The sequence below is a fragment of the Poecilia mexicana genome, unplaced genomic scaffold (genome assembly GCF_051168715.1).
Source record: "Poecilia mexicana isolate PSO_F unplaced genomic scaffold, ASM5116871v1 scaffold_11, whole genome shotgun sequence".
Lineage (NCBI taxonomy): Eukaryota > Metazoa > Chordata > Actinopteri > Cyprinodontiformes > Poeciliidae > Poecilia > Poecilia mexicana.
Genome location: NW_028263380.1, coordinates 689,251 through 703,787, shown reverse-complemented (window position 1 = coordinate 703,787; position 14,537 = coordinate 689,251). Strand labels below are relative to the sequence as shown.

Below are 14,537 nucleotides of genomic sequence, written 5' to 3'. Positions count from 1 at the left end.
ATAAAGATTATTGTGTTGCTTTGATAAAATAAAACTCTGAACTTGAAGATAGTTATAGAAATATTTTGTAGGAATATCATGTTTGTTTTTAATTTCTTCAAGTTACATAAATATCTTCCCTGAAAAAAGATCAGACACTTTAGTTATATTCTTAGCAGTTTAAATCCTGCTCTACATGGATGAACATTACATCGGATAGTTGTTGCATTTCTCCCAAATAATCAAGTGTTTTTTGCCAGATCATCATTGTATTTTTCAGAAATGGGTATTTTGTTTGCTTAATTGACCTTTTCCTGCCTGATGAGTACATGTACAAGTCTATAGCAATAGAGATCCAGTGGGACACAATAGTAACCCATGCTGGGGGCTGTCTGGCAGTAAAGTAAAACATTGCTGCCCTGATCTGGGTTGAAATAACATAATAGGTTTGATAATTGTTAACACCCTCTGTCATATGGCTGATATAAGACAGACAGTTTCATTCTCGGGCGTTTACCATTTAAGTGAAGTTGGAAAAAGTTATATTTAGCTCCTTAAAGAAGAAGGGGAGTGAGGAAATTGAAACTGATTGGAAAACATATAAGAATTTTGGCAATATTGTAATTTTTATAATATTGATGTGACCAATTAAGGAGATGAGTAGCATCTTTAACTATTAAACTTTTAAAGCTAACATACTTAGACACTTCTGATCTGGAATAGATTATTCATCTCTGATGCTACGTTGCATCACTATAAATCGGAATCTGAAAAGTTGTTGGCATTATTATCCCAGCTGATGGATCCTTGTAAGCCACACAAAAAGGCAGGTGCTCTAGGACAAAAAAGTGAAAGAAAACAGAAGGTTAAAATAATAACAAATATTGTAAATGTGATAGGAGTTTATTTCTAATGCATTCCAGATGCAAACATATTTTTAAATCTCTCATTGCTGAGGTTTCAATTCAGATAAAGATTTCACAAATCACAAACTAGGTTTGAAATATTCTGCCATTAGCGTAGATTAGAATAATCTACTCCAGATTTGAAGTGTCGATGTATGTTCGTTTTTAAAGCAGAACAAATTATTTCTTAACATTTATATGTTAAATATAATTTCCATGATTAGTTACTTATTTACAGTCATATGTCAAGTCATATGTTAAGTATAATTTACATGATTATTATTATTCACCGAATTTAACTTGATTGTACACAATTCCAAAAGGTGACGTGAAAAATAATTAAATTCAAAGCTTTCTGTATGATTTATTTTGGAGAGAGGAAGTCTTTTATTTTGAAGAATGCTTAACAGGATCTAGTTTTGTCTTTTGCCACTATCGAGCCTTCTGTTGATTTCGGTTGCTTGGTTACGAACAGCCGTAGTTCAGCAAGTGTACTGTTAAAACAAATCTGAACAGAAACTGTTCAGCAAATACGTCTGAGCCTCCGTTATAATCTCCCTTTAGCCATTTCCCGAATCAGAAGCTACAATCGGAAGCCAACTTGAGCTTCGATCCAGACAGTCAGGAACGCCGCTACAGCTAGAGGACCGGACTGACGTTTCCTTCTGTGCAGTCCCGTTCTGTTTAGGATCCTGCTCAGAGTACGCATGCTATTAATGGTTTTAACCACAGTGCAAAGCAGCATCCGTATCTCTACATGTTGTAGACCAAACATGAAAGGAAACCTGACCAATTCATGTTAGCCACTGCACTAGCCTAGCATAATACCGCCACTTCCTGGACCTAAAATTATCATGTTTTAACAAGATAAATATCACGTTTTAACGAGATAACTATCACGTTTTAACGAGATACGTATCACGTTTTAACGAGATAACTATCACGTTTTAACGACATACGTATCACGTTTTAACGACATACGTATCACGTTTTAACGAGATAACTATCACGTTTTAACGACATACGTATCACGTTTTAACGACATACGTATCACGTTTTAACGAGATACGTATCTATGGCAAGCCATTTTAACATAAATTCGGTTTTACCGCCCTTACATTCCAGATATCTCAAATTGTTTTATGACTAGACGTTTTAGCGATTTAAGATATCTCCAATTATATTTTGACTAGACAAAATAACTATTTGAGATATCTCTAATTACATTCTGACTAGTCGAAATTACGTCAGATTTACCATTGACTTGTATGGAGACTTCAATTCAAGATATCTTAAATGAATTACTGACTATCTGAAATACACATTTCAGATATCTACAATAGAATTATGACTAGTCATAAAGTAAATTCAAGATATCTCAATTTTAGTTTTGACTAGTCATAATTCTAATTAAAGATATCTCGAATTACTCCATAATTCAAGATATCTTAAATGTATTTTTGGATAGGAGAAATGTAATTTTGACTAGTGAAAACTAAATTATAGATATCTTAAATTCAAATAATGACTAGACAAAATTAAATTAAAGATATCTTGAATTGTAATTTTGACTAGTCAAAATTCCTTTTAAGATATCTCTAAATGAATTAAAGATATCTTAAATTATTCACCTTTTCCATTTAAGATATCTTAAATTGACATTCTGACTAGTCAGAATGACATTATTGATATCTTGAATTAGTATTCTGTCTAGTCAAAACGTCATAAATTTACGTAGCATTTTGGCGGACAGTGTGTAAGACATTCTAGGCTTAGGCTACTTGGTTGTACTATTCATTTGTCAGCAATGTCAGGTCAGTCCAGCTCAAATACTCGTGTTTTTAACACAATATTCAGCGCTGCAGCTCGTGCTCGACATGAATTAAGAAATACCGATACTTTATTCTCTGCAACAAGAAGACTTTTTCGACGTCAAGTGCAGCGAAGTCAAGGTAAGTGGATGTTCAGATGTCGGTTCATATAACTGTAGCTTTCCAGATAGGCTACGTTAGCTTCATGCTAGTGGAATAAAGAAATATTAATTTGGAAAATATAAGTAGCCTATTTAGTTGGCACTGGAGTTGTCTCCCGCCTTATAAAATATGGATTGTCCAGTATGGCAAGTAAATTTTGCTTCCCATATGAAGCGGTATGGGAAGCGATTTGTTGTGTTTGATTTGTGCCCGTCTCGCACCAGCAACGGGCGAGAGGCAGGAAACACCCTGGACAGGTAGCCAGTCCATCGTAGTCTTTGTTCATTATGAGAAATGAAAATGTTGGCTTTGAATTTTTAATTTCACAATTTTTATAATCTACATGATTTTTTTAAATTTGATTTGTGAAACTTCAATAAGCAGCTTTTTCAAAATAGTGAAGTATGTAATGTAGCCTTACTTAAAATCACCTTATATGCAGCAGTTTCTCTCAATAAGGTCTTCATTGCCAAAAAAAATATTTGTATGTATGAGTAATTGCTTTCTTGATCACGTCATTACCAAAAAAACAAACATAACAAGTAATGTGGTTAACTTTGGGCATGTTGGCAATGGCCATGAGAAGCTGTGGTGGGCATTCTTTATTGAAACTTATGAAAGGTGGCAACCCCAGTTAGCACACTCGATGCTATAGAATATCAGTTTGCATCTATGGTGCATCTATGGTGTGATTCTGTTGTGTTCATTGCAGGCTCAGCTGGGAGGCGGCCAAGCCCTGTATGGAAGACAAATATTTTCTTGCTTTCTGGCCCTAATATTGACATCCTCCCTTCTCCCTCGGATGTACAAAGACTGAAGAACCATGGATTAGGTGGGCATGTTTTTTTCAATAAAGACATTATTTCATATACCTGCATAATGTGACAGAAGGAGGCACTTTTGCTTTTAACATCTCCATTTGGGTTTTAATTCACCACTTCATGATAATTTTACTCTTTCACCAGAGTCATCTGGTAGGCTGATGAGTTCAAACTTAAATGGAGTGTTCTTTGTTATTGTGTTCAATATTGCTTTGTCACCATTGATTATTCAGGCAACCCTGTGCATGAGGGGACAGGAACCACGAGCTCCAAAATTAACCTGAATTGGAGCTTGTCTGAACTGAATAACTTTGTGTGTCAAAGTTACCCAAACATCAGCCTAAATCTGGTTGGCTTTGAGTTGGCAAGAGCTGGAAAAGGACGAAAGTTAAAAAAATTACAAGTGAATTCTGTGAGGGAGCTGAAGGAAAAGGTTGGCAAAAGCAGACTCTACATTCTACCACGAGCAGATGTGTCACAGGTATGGTTGTTTTGTACACAAAAATTATTTTGTGTAGTATGGTATATCCAGAGTAATGTGTTCCACCATAATGTGAAATGTCTTGGCCATCTGTAGGAAACCTACTCAACCTCAGCAATGTCCAGGAGTTTGTTTCCAGAACCCTCAACTGCACCAGAAGTACAGGATATCTCTCCAGAGGCTGAGAGCACCAACAGCCAACATTTAGGAGTAGAACAGGTTGACCATTTCAAGAACAATATATACGTTTTAGCTTTGTATCTTATTTCTGATGTTGACTTTAACAAGCTCTGTACTGTATTCACAATAGACACTTCTAGATTGGCGATCTCTGCGGTCCCAGCAAGACAAAGAGTATGAGGAGTCTTTGTTAGCAGACCAAGAAAATGTGACTTAACATTTTTGTTATCAACATTTGTTGTTGCTGTTGTTGTTGTTGCTCACATTTTATCTTCTACCAGGAAAGGAGAAGACAGTGTTACAAGGCCTGGGAGGAAAGACGCATAAAAGTAAGAACTATTACATTGTTAGGATGATAGTGGTTTATGGATTACCTACAGGTTTTAGTGTTCATGTTTTAGGCAATTGAAGAACGCCAGCAACGACTTGCACAATATAAAGAACCGTCAAGTGGACTGCTGTTGAAGTTCAAATATCCGAATGGATTTATCAGAAAGAGAACTTTCAATGTGTCTGACCCAATTCAGGTAATGTGTTCATTCAGAGCATGTATATTATTTATTTTCAAGTGACAGAAATTGCACTACCTTTTTTTTAAGGTCTTGTTTGACTTTGTTGGACAAGATGAAATGGCAAGTGAAATATTCAGTGTTCAACAAGCAACATCATCCACACCAATTGAGAGTACCTCGTCAGGCTCACTTATGGATCATGACATAACAACATCTGCCACTCTGTACGTGCTTTGGATTTCAACTCTAGATATTCAGGTAAAGTAATTAAGTCCAAATTTCATACAATGTTGTCTCAGTATTTTTTTCCCCCAAAATGTTTCAGAATGCCACAACTAGACTTTTGACTTTAATCCCAGAAACGAGAGCATGTAACACCAGTATCAACTTCTCTGCATTGACTACCAGTTTGTTATCAGATTTATTTTAAGTCTTTCATTGGTTTTTAAAACTTTACATGGCGTAGCCCCAGCTTTTTTTCAAGACCTTCTTCACAACCATTCCACCTCTAGAACACTTCAGTCAAATAATAAATTACTCTTACATATTCCTGGGACCAGACTAAGTGACAGCGAATAGGAGCAGCATTTGCTGTCACTGCTCCTAATCTTTGGAGCATTAGATCTGTCCGTATTCTGGAACACTTCATATCGCTCATTAAAACTCATTTTTATACTTTGACTTTTTGTAAGGCCTGACATTGTAATTCACTTGTCTGTTTTAATTTGTGTTTTATTCTTATGTGTTTTTGTCTGTGCTTCATGAAAACTGTATAGACCTTTTGTGCAATTAATATCTGTTTTTAAAGTGCTTCATAAATAAAATTGACATTGACATGATTAGATTTTTGTTTTATTTTACTTAGGAAAGGTGTCCAGTTCAGGCGAATGGGGTCCTGGAGCAGTCACTGTCTTCTGTCCTAAGCCTACAGACATTGCTTTCTGACCAAGCACTGACATCTTTGTCAGCCCAGTCACCACTGGCCCCAACATCTCCTCAAATGCTGTCGACCATGCCCAATTCCTCAGAAACATCAACTTTGTTCTCCTCCCAGGCACCTGTGTCCCAGCCCCCCACTCAAATACAACCAATTTTGCCGTCTTCTGAAGTTTCTTTGGTTGCAGCCTCAGGGCAGCCCCTTTCCCCCCACTATAACCTAACTCCACATGTGATGACCATTGAGGAACAGGTACCAGCTTCTCCATTTACTGAGCAACCTATAATTATACTGGAAGACCAAGAAGAGCCACCTGAGTCTCCACAACGTCCACCAGAGTTGCCTTTGGATGAGTGAGTCAAAATTGCATATTCTGGCTGTCTTTTGTAATTAGTTTTGACAGTTTCAAACCATTGTTTACTCCAACAATGCACAATAAAATAGATTATTTTTTGCAGGACAGATCTTCAGACCATATTAACAAAACTATACAGCAAGGTTGATATGACTTTCTGTCCTACAAGCAACCAAATAAATGTGTGCAGAGACAGGATTTTAGAATGTAGCCTGCATGCCTTCAGAAGACGCCGTTTTGATCCAGCAGCAAAACTGGATGTTATTTTTGTGGATGAGGAGGGCAGCGCTGAAGGGGCAGTTGATGAAGGTGGTCCCACACGAGAATATCTCAGACTGTTAATGAGGGCAATTCATCAATCTAATGTCTTTGAGGGGCACGAGAATGACCGCCATCTAGCTTTGGACACTAGTGGTCAGTATTATTATTTATTTATTTTTCCCAATTCTTAAGGATGGAAAACTGTCAAGTAACATTTTTTTTTCTTTAGCGTTGGAGTCAAAAATGTACAACTGTATTGGAAAAATGATATCAGTCTGTTTGGTGCATGGAGGCATTGGACCACATTTCTTCTCTCAAAGGCTGTATGACCACATTTGTGGCACATTGTCTCAACCTACCCTGGTTGAGGAAGTTGTTAACCATTCATTCAGAGAGCAGCTGATCAAAGTTAGTCACAATTTTAAGCATTTTGAATATTGATCATAAGCTTAAATTCAGTTTCACATAATTTTTTTTCTTTTTAGATTCAGGATGCAAACACAGTCGTGGAGGCAAACGAAGCCATTATGCAGGCAGCAGATACCCTGAGCATTGTTGGAGCATTAAGGCGTGTGACTACTCTGGAAGAGAGGGACTCCCTTGTGCAATCTGCTGCAGACTTCTTTGCAAATGGCCGAGTGTGCACTGCATTGCAACAGTAAGCAAGATCCTAATTTTTTCTATTAGAAATCTTGTTGTATTCTAAAGTATGACCATATTCTCATTTCTTAAAGGTTTGTGGAAGGTTTGAAGACTCTCAATGTGCTAGATGAGATTCAGAAAAACCCTGCAGTCTTTCATGAATTGTTTGTCTGTGAGGAGAAACCACTTTCAGCACGAGACCTGTGCACACTTTTCCAAGTGTGTTTTTCTGTGCAAGGCAGCAATAAAAGGAGGATAGAAAATCAAACCATATGCTACTGGAGAGACTGGTTGGTGGATATTGAAGGTACATTTATTGTGATACTTTAAGCACAACCGGTATCAATTAGATTTTGTGACCAATTTATCACCACTGTCCAAAAAGAAGCAATCATAGTTTGAGTATAGAAGCAGGCTTTTTAAATGACTAGTGACAGGACCAAAAACAGTTAAATTGCTGGAAATGTGTCTTTCCTGGAAAGTCTTTTTCTTAAGCTGCCATAGAAATTGTCTTTTATCAGTGAATATAAATTGGATAATTTGTTGTATAAATGCATACTTTTACATATTATTTACAATGATCATGCTTAGTCATGGTTCATCTTCAAAATGTTTATTGATTTGTATTTACTAACAAGAAATGCATTGTCATCACTGATCTAACAAGATTGAGGAGGAACATGGGCAGGCATTTAACACATTTTCTTTCATGTCTTTACAAGTACACACTGGATACCTTATATCAAACGTCATAATTTCAACATTTTGTCTTTCAGAAGGAGAATGCAGTCCCGTTACCCTTGAAATGATACTGGAGTTCGCTTCCGGAGCATCCACGGTGCCTCCACTGGGCTTTCCCCATCGTCCTCAAATAGAATTTCTCCATGAGGCTAACAAAGTCTTCCCAGAAGCAAATACTTGCCTTATAATGCTCCGCCTTCCTGTACACTCAGACTATGAGTCTTTCACAAAGTACATGAAAGAGGGGGTGCTGCAGTCACCTACCTTTGGTGTTGCATAATAAGCCAATAAGTGTAATAAGCAGTTCTTTTAAAAAAGAGTTGGAATGTTTTGAAAAGTTAAGTGTTTTAAAGCAAGTTATAGTAAAGGTAATGTAATGGACAAACTTGGAAAATATTGAAATGTAAATACAATATTTGCATTTTTTATTTTTTTGCAAATAGATGTCTCTTTTAACCACTTTTTGGTTTCACAAATTTAAAGGTGTTTGAGCCACACTGCAAAAACAAAAGGTCTTATCAAGTATTTTTGGACTATTTTCTAGTGCAAATATCTTAGTACACTTTAGATAAAACTAACTTACATGTAACTTTTCATTAAGATATGAGCTTGTTTTAAGTCAATAATTTAGTATTGATGAAAAAGTAGTCCTTACATTGGCATATTAATTTCACTTCTAACTAGACATCTTTCCCTTGCTATAAGTGAAATAATCTGCTAATGTAGTAAGTCCTTTTTCATCAATATTAAGGAAAAAGTGGATTAAAACAAGCTCATATCTTGATGAAACATTAGTTATATCTTACTTGTGTCTTATTTGAAGTGTAGAAAGATTTTTGCACTGGAAAATCTTTGGTAAATTTTTTATTTTATTTTTGGCTGTGTAAATGGGCATTGTAGTTTAATCTTTTGTAATGGTTGTTCTAGTTCATGCAATGAACACTGCTCATTTGGATTAAAAACAACAAAATCAAATTCTAATGAAGGTCAAAGGGTCCAAAAGATGCATTTGAAAATGGGGTTGGGAGACACTAGTCATTTATACATGAACATTTTCAAAAGTAGAATTTTTATTTTTCCTGCAGAATGTATATTTAATATGTCATGTCTTTAAACACCGTAACATTTTATAATTGCATCTGTAAGGTTACCTACTCACGTTAATTCCAAGTTTTATTTGTAGTACTTGTATCTTAAGACAAATGTATTTGATACAATGTATTTGTTCTTGATGTTTGTCACTCCTTCTCAAACATAGTGACATGTATTTAAATCAATAAAGCATTTGCAATTTCTGCACAACAGGCCTGGTATTTTGCCTTCAGATCAGAAATATGATTGACTGCATGATTAACTGATTGAAGTTGCTGCTGACTGAGCCTGGTTTGAGGTGGTTCTACAATTACACTAGGGACCTGCTCAGCATCAGTGGTTGGTAGTGGCCAAAGGCCATGATGTTGCAGAAGTTCTTCAAGAGTCTCTGGTGCACTGGAATTTTCACCAAACACGTTGTTAGTTGCTGTGCTGTTGGCACCCATGTTTGCCAACATCCGTTCAGTCCAGATTTGTGTTGGTGTTTTGTTGTTTTCTGTACGCAGGGAATGGTGGTTCCATGCTTTCCTGAATTGTTCTAGTCGGCTTTGAATCTCAGGAAGAAAAACTATGAGAAGAGAAAGTTTGTGCACATCGTCGCTGGGATCCAAGAGGGCTGAATCTTCAAGATTATAAAACATGCTGTAAAATGGTTCCAGAACATGTAAAAACACATCCCTCCAAAGACGCTCTATTCTCTGATTATGGATGGATTTCCCAGTGATATGACTCCGACGTTCAGTGCCCTGTAGGAGGTTCATCACCAGTGCCACTTGCACATTCTCGCCACCATGATCTGACCTCACTCTAGAAGGTAAGCCATAGAGGCCTGTTGCCTTGAGAAAATGAAATAGCACTGTTGAGGCGCGATTGTCTGTGCTACAGTTCAAGTAAGTAATTAAGCGAGAACATCCATCGATGCCACCATGGACCACAAAGCCCCACCTAAATGGAAATACAAAAAAATTTATAAGGAATAATGTATGCAAATGTGTATAGTGAATTTAGCTTTAAAAAATTTACTCTGAAATACATCCTTGATATTTTCAGATACCTTATGAGACGCATGTTGCCATCAATATGCCATAAACTGTTGGGATACGGCACATGATAGACACGTCGAGTCACTGCGCTGCTCCACCTCCTTGCAGTCGCCATTGGGTTGATTCGAGCCATCATCTCACGGACTTTGCGCCGTGGAACCACCAGTCCTTGTGCATGTAACAAGCCTCGCATCATCTGGTTCAATGAAGGACATGTGGTCTTACTATATCAAACCACCACACAATTTTACATTTTGAAAGTAATCTTTTACAAAATATACATTTCAGATTTCACATCTGGTCATAAAATGAATGAAATTTTTAATCATCATTTGTGACACTTAACATTAAATAATTAGTATTCTGCATCAACACTGTTGAACATATTACATATATTTGTTCAGAAGCAAGATATTTAAATTCCATACCTCAGTCCCAGAATTTGGATACAGGGATTGAAGTTGTCTGATATTAGTTTCAAGGTCTTCATCAGTCACTGCAGCCAGCCTTCCCCTTATTGGTACACCAAGTGCTTTGGACTTCTTATAAAGAAATGATGCTGAGCATCCAAAGATGTTTGCCATCCTCTTGACCGTGTGTCCTTGGGCCAGAAGAAAGTCCATCTGCTCTCTTGTAATATGAATAGCCGGTCTCCCTCGACCACCTAAAATAGATTCATATTCAAATGCCTCAGCATAATATTTACTTTATACATCTGTTTTCCTCTATCCATATGTCTGTCTATCTATCCTCTAGGTATCCCTTTGTCTTCTAAGGGTGACACAATGCATTTCACACAATATACTTATTTTGATACATAATTTCCTGTTGCATGAACAGTAAGCTTTAAACTTTTGTAGACGCTGGAAAGTAAATTAAAGTGTGAATCACAAAAAACTGGAGGTACGTTTTTATTTTCAGAGGAGCTAAAGGAGGGCGCTATAATGCCTGGTGCCGTCTAGCATGTCAAAATCGAGAGCTGACTGGCTTTATTATCATTTCCGATGAGGCAGACAGCTTTACCACAGTATGAAAACCACATTTAGTTATTACCTGAACTGGCCCGAGCTGCGGAATATTCCCCATTTCCAGCTTGGACATGGGTCGATAGTAGCACTTTCAGCTCCTCTAAGCCGTTTTTCAGGGCATTGTGTGTGTCGGCAGAAAGTAAATCAGAAATTCTTTGCAAATTCCTTAAGCATTCCTCAAGTACACGATTTTCGCGCTCTCCGTATATCCCATACTGAAAAGCTCTTTCTATATTGTGGCATTTTCTTACAATTTTGTCCAAAACTGCCAGCTCCATTGAATGTTCAGGCAATTGTTTGGACAGCTCAGTACAAAGATGGGCTTACACGCAATGTCTTACTTCAGATATCTAAAATTGTAATTCTGACTAGTCATAATTACGTTCGAGATATCTTAAATTATAATTACGGATGACTGACCCTTTCAATGACGAATCCGGTGACGTCATTTGAGATATCTTGAAAGGAATTTTGACTAGTCAAAATGTAATTGAAGATATCTTGAATTATTATTCTTACTAGTCAAAATGTAAAAACAGATATCTTAAATTCTGAATTTTGACTAGACAAAATATAGTTTTGTCTAGTCAAAATGCCTTTTTAGATATCTGGAATGTAATTACGGATAGTCAGACGAAACCGAATTTATGTTAAAACGGCTTGCCATACGTATCACGTTTTAACGACATACGTATCACGTTTTAACGACATACGTATCACGTTTTAACGAGATACGTATCACGTTTTAACGACATACGTATCACGTTTTAACGACATACGTATCACGTTTTAACGACATACGTATCACGTTTTAACGAGATACTATCACGTTTTAACGACATACGTATCACGTTATAACGTGATAGCGCTCGAAATTTTTTTTTTCCTGCGTGATAGCAATGCGCTTCCGTAAAATTGTAGTCAATAACCTGTGGAGAGGCAGAAGCATGTTGACTAAGCTGTACTTGCACCAGTCATTATGTTAAAAATAATGCATAAGCTAAAATTAGACAAAATGCTAATGTTAGCATGAATGCTATCAGTAGCATGTGGGGCATCACTAGCATGTTGTATAGTAAGTAAGAAAATTAGTTAATAGCTAAATTTAGGGAAAAGGCTAATACTAATTAGCCTTTTCACAAGGCAGTGCACTAATTGGGGGGCAGTGAAATGCTAATATTTGTGCTAATGTTAATCCTGACAAAAAAAAACATAAAAAATAATATTATTATTAGCCAGTTTTGAAACTTTCAGTAAGCTTCGTTTTAATTACTAATTCAATGTGTAACAGCGGTTTGTTTAATCCAGCTATATAATGCCCCAAACAGCAAGTAGTTCTAAATGCCAGCTCATACCTCCTCTGTAATAATTGAGTGTTCCACCTTGTTTGTAGTTTTGACATTCTGCTCTTTGTTAATCCTCTGTATTAACAAAGTGTTCCACCAAGGTTAGAACTACAGAGATGACGTCTTTGTAGTCCAAACCAGCAGCTCTGCCTTTCTCTGTGTTCTGTTGCTATAGTGATTAATCCTCTGCTAACTGTCATGTGCGTAGCATTCCCTTTGTGTTTTCTTTTTTTTCCCCCTTCTGGGTTATTTTGAGTTTACTTCAAATTGACTTGTTTGGACATTTGTAACTTTAATTTGCACTTGACATTCTTGAGTTCGTTAATCCCTTTTGTTTTGCATTAATTGGGCTAAATTGTATTGTTTTGTGAAACCTTCTTTTGTAATAAATCATTTTATTGGCAGAGTTAACACAATTAAAATTAATATTTCACCAAAATGTATTTACTTATTTCATTGTTTCCCCTTAAAAGATCAAATGTCATTTTTTTAAAGACTTGGATGAGGTAATATTTCTATTTTTAGGGCAAAAAAAGGTTCCAAGACTTAAACTTCTTACTTTACACACTAAACCTTTCACATTTCTGAATATTTATCTTCCCAGTTTTTCACACTGTGGATGTGGATCAACTCAAAAGGCAATGATGTGAGGTGGAATTATTCAAGTAGTTGGATATTTGAAGATGGTAGATGGATTTTGAAGGTTTCCTCTCTCTTCTTGCCATTCTGCAACCAATTAGTTTACTGTTTAAAGTGGCGCAGCAGTCACTGATGATATGAGTGGTGATATTTGTCATGAGATATGCTAATTATAATTTCTGACAGTGTTGCTTGGCTGCTACTAAATGCTGCTTTAAATGTCAAATTTTTACTGTTAATATGGTTGTGATTTGGTATTTAACCGTTAGTCTTGAGCTTTGAGCAGTTAGAGCCAGATTTGATTCCAGGTACTATTCTACAGGATTCAAATTTAAACAGCACTTATGACAGAAGGAATTAATGCTGATGTTTAGGTCTATTTACTCACTTGTGTTAATTTTTTATATTTAATTTATCACAATAGTAAATCAGAAATTTATTTCTTATTTCTGTATTTTCAGAAACTGCTCTATATATTGGAATGCACTGTTGTAAACTACAATTCTTCAGTAAAACCCACTTAAACAACTGATGACCAGCGTGCTTTCTGACTGAAGCCCTGTAGTGGTCAATTAGGCAAATCCAGTAACAGAGGTCAAATCCTCAACATGAATCTTGATAGAGCAACAATAATTAAAGTACACTTAGCAATTATCCCCTTCTTGGGTTCAAAGAAGCAACTTTCTGCATATATGTCAAACCCATTAATTTTAGTTATCTAAAATTTAAATGTATATCTAAATTATAGATTTAGATATACATTGGTTATCTAAATGTATATTAGATAACCCCTCTTAAAGACATTGCCACACATAGCATATGGTCAGTTGGTGAGCTCTACACTAATGTTTTTGTCAGCTTCAGGCAACTATCTGACTATTTTGGTTTGCACAGCCATATTCACTCACTGGCCACTTTATTAGGTACACCTTGCTTCCTTTTGCCTTCATCCATCCATTTTTTTTACACCCTTGTCCCTTTACACCTTGTTGGGAGGGTTGCTGGTGCCTATCTCCAGCTAATGTTCTGGGCGAGAGGCAGTTTGGACAGTTTGCCAGTCTGTCAAAGGGCAACACAGAACAAACAACCATGCACACACACACTCACACCTAGGGGCAATTTGGAGAGGCATGTTTTTGGACTGTGGGAGGAAACCGTAGTACCTGGAGAAAACCCACGCATGCACAGGGAGAACATGCAAACTCCATACAGAAAGACCGGGGCCGGGAATCAAACCCAGAACCTTCTTGCTGCAAGGCAACAGCTCTACCAACTGCGCCACTGTGCAGCCCGTTTTGACTTCAGAACTGTCTTAATGCTTTAGACTCAACAAGGTACTGGAAACATTCCTCAGAGAGTCTGGTCCATATTGACATGATAGCATCACACAGTTGCTGCAGATTTATCTGCTGCACATCCATGATGCAAATTTCCCGTTCCACCACATCCCAAAGGTGCTCTATTGGATTGAGATCTGATGACTGTGGAGGTCATTCGAATACAGTGAACTCATTGTCATGTTGAAGAAACCAGTCTGAAATGATTTGCATTTTATGACATGGAGGGTCTGGAAATAGCCATCAAAAGATGGTACACTGTGGT

The 14,537-nt window shown here is 36.8% G+C and overlaps 2 protein-coding genes and 1 long non-coding RNA gene across 3 annotated transcripts; 2 read left to right on the top strand and 1 right to left on the bottom strand.

The window, feature by feature from the left end:
- Window positions 1-3,246: 3,246 nt before the first annotated feature.
- Window positions 3,247-5,093, top strand: LOC148156337 (uncharacterized). Its single transcript, XR_015764546.1, has 3 exons — window positions 3,247-3,689; window positions 3,912-4,159; window positions 4,939-5,093. It is a non-coding gene; the product is annotated as an uncharacterized LOC148156337 (long non-coding RNA).
- A 448-nt stretch (window positions 5,094-5,541) lies between these two features.
- On the top strand, window positions 5,542-9,089 carry LOC106910233 (G2/M phase-specific E3 ubiquitin-protein ligase-like). The gene is made up of 5 exons (XM_088010025.1): window positions 5,542-6,557; window positions 6,634-6,812; window positions 6,890-7,062; window positions 7,139-7,353; window positions 7,823-9,089. Exons 1-5 carry the CDS (start codon window positions 6,293-6,295, stop codon window positions 8,065-8,067), a joined length of 1,077 nt encoding a protein of 358 aa, XP_087866151.1. The 5' UTR covers window positions 5,542-6,292; the 3' UTR covers window positions 8,068-9,089.
- On the bottom strand, window positions 8,826-10,641 carry LOC106908860 (uncharacterized). The gene is made up of 3 exons (XM_088010024.1): window positions 10,351-10,641; window positions 9,934-10,118; window positions 8,826-9,824 (listed from the first exon to the last, which is right to left on the bottom strand). The coding sequence occupies exons 1-3, from the start codon at window positions 10,543-10,545 to the stop codon at window positions 9,056-9,058; spliced, it is 1,149 nt and encodes a 382-aa protein (XP_087866150.1). The 5' UTR covers window positions 10,546-10,641; the 3' UTR covers window positions 8,826-9,055.
- Between the last annotated feature and the right edge of the window lie 3,896 nt (window positions 10,642-14,537).

What these genes read in the sequence shown, in the direction of transcription:
- LOC106908860 (XM_088010024.1), bottom strand. Translation starts at nt 10,545, where the DNA reads ATGGACTTTCTTCTGGCCCAAGGACACACGGTCAAGAGGATGGCAAAC. An exon ending in ATCCAAATTCTGGGACTGAG is followed by an intron (nt 10,119 to 10,350) that starts GTATGGAATTTA and finishes TCATTGAACCAG; the next exon opens with ATGATGCGAGGCTTGTTACA. An exon ending in GGCAACATGCGTCTCATAAG is followed by an intron (nt 9,825 to 9,933) that starts GTATCTGAAAAT and finishes ATTTCCATTTAG; the next exon opens with GTGGGGCTTTGTGGTCCATG.
- LOC106910233 (XM_088010025.1), top strand. Translation starts at nt 6,293, where the DNA reads ATGACTTTCTGTCCTACAAGCAACCAAATAAATGTGTGCAGAGACAGG. An exon ending in GTGTGCACTGCATTGCAACA is followed by an intron (nt 7,063 to 7,138) that starts GTAAGCAAGATC and finishes CATTTCTTAAAG; the next exon opens with GTTTGTGGAAGGTTTGAAGA. An exon ending in CTGGTTGGTGGATATTGAAG is followed by an intron (nt 7,354 to 7,822) that starts GTACATTTATTG and finishes TTTGTCTTTCAG; the next exon opens with AAGGAGAATGCAGTCCCGTT.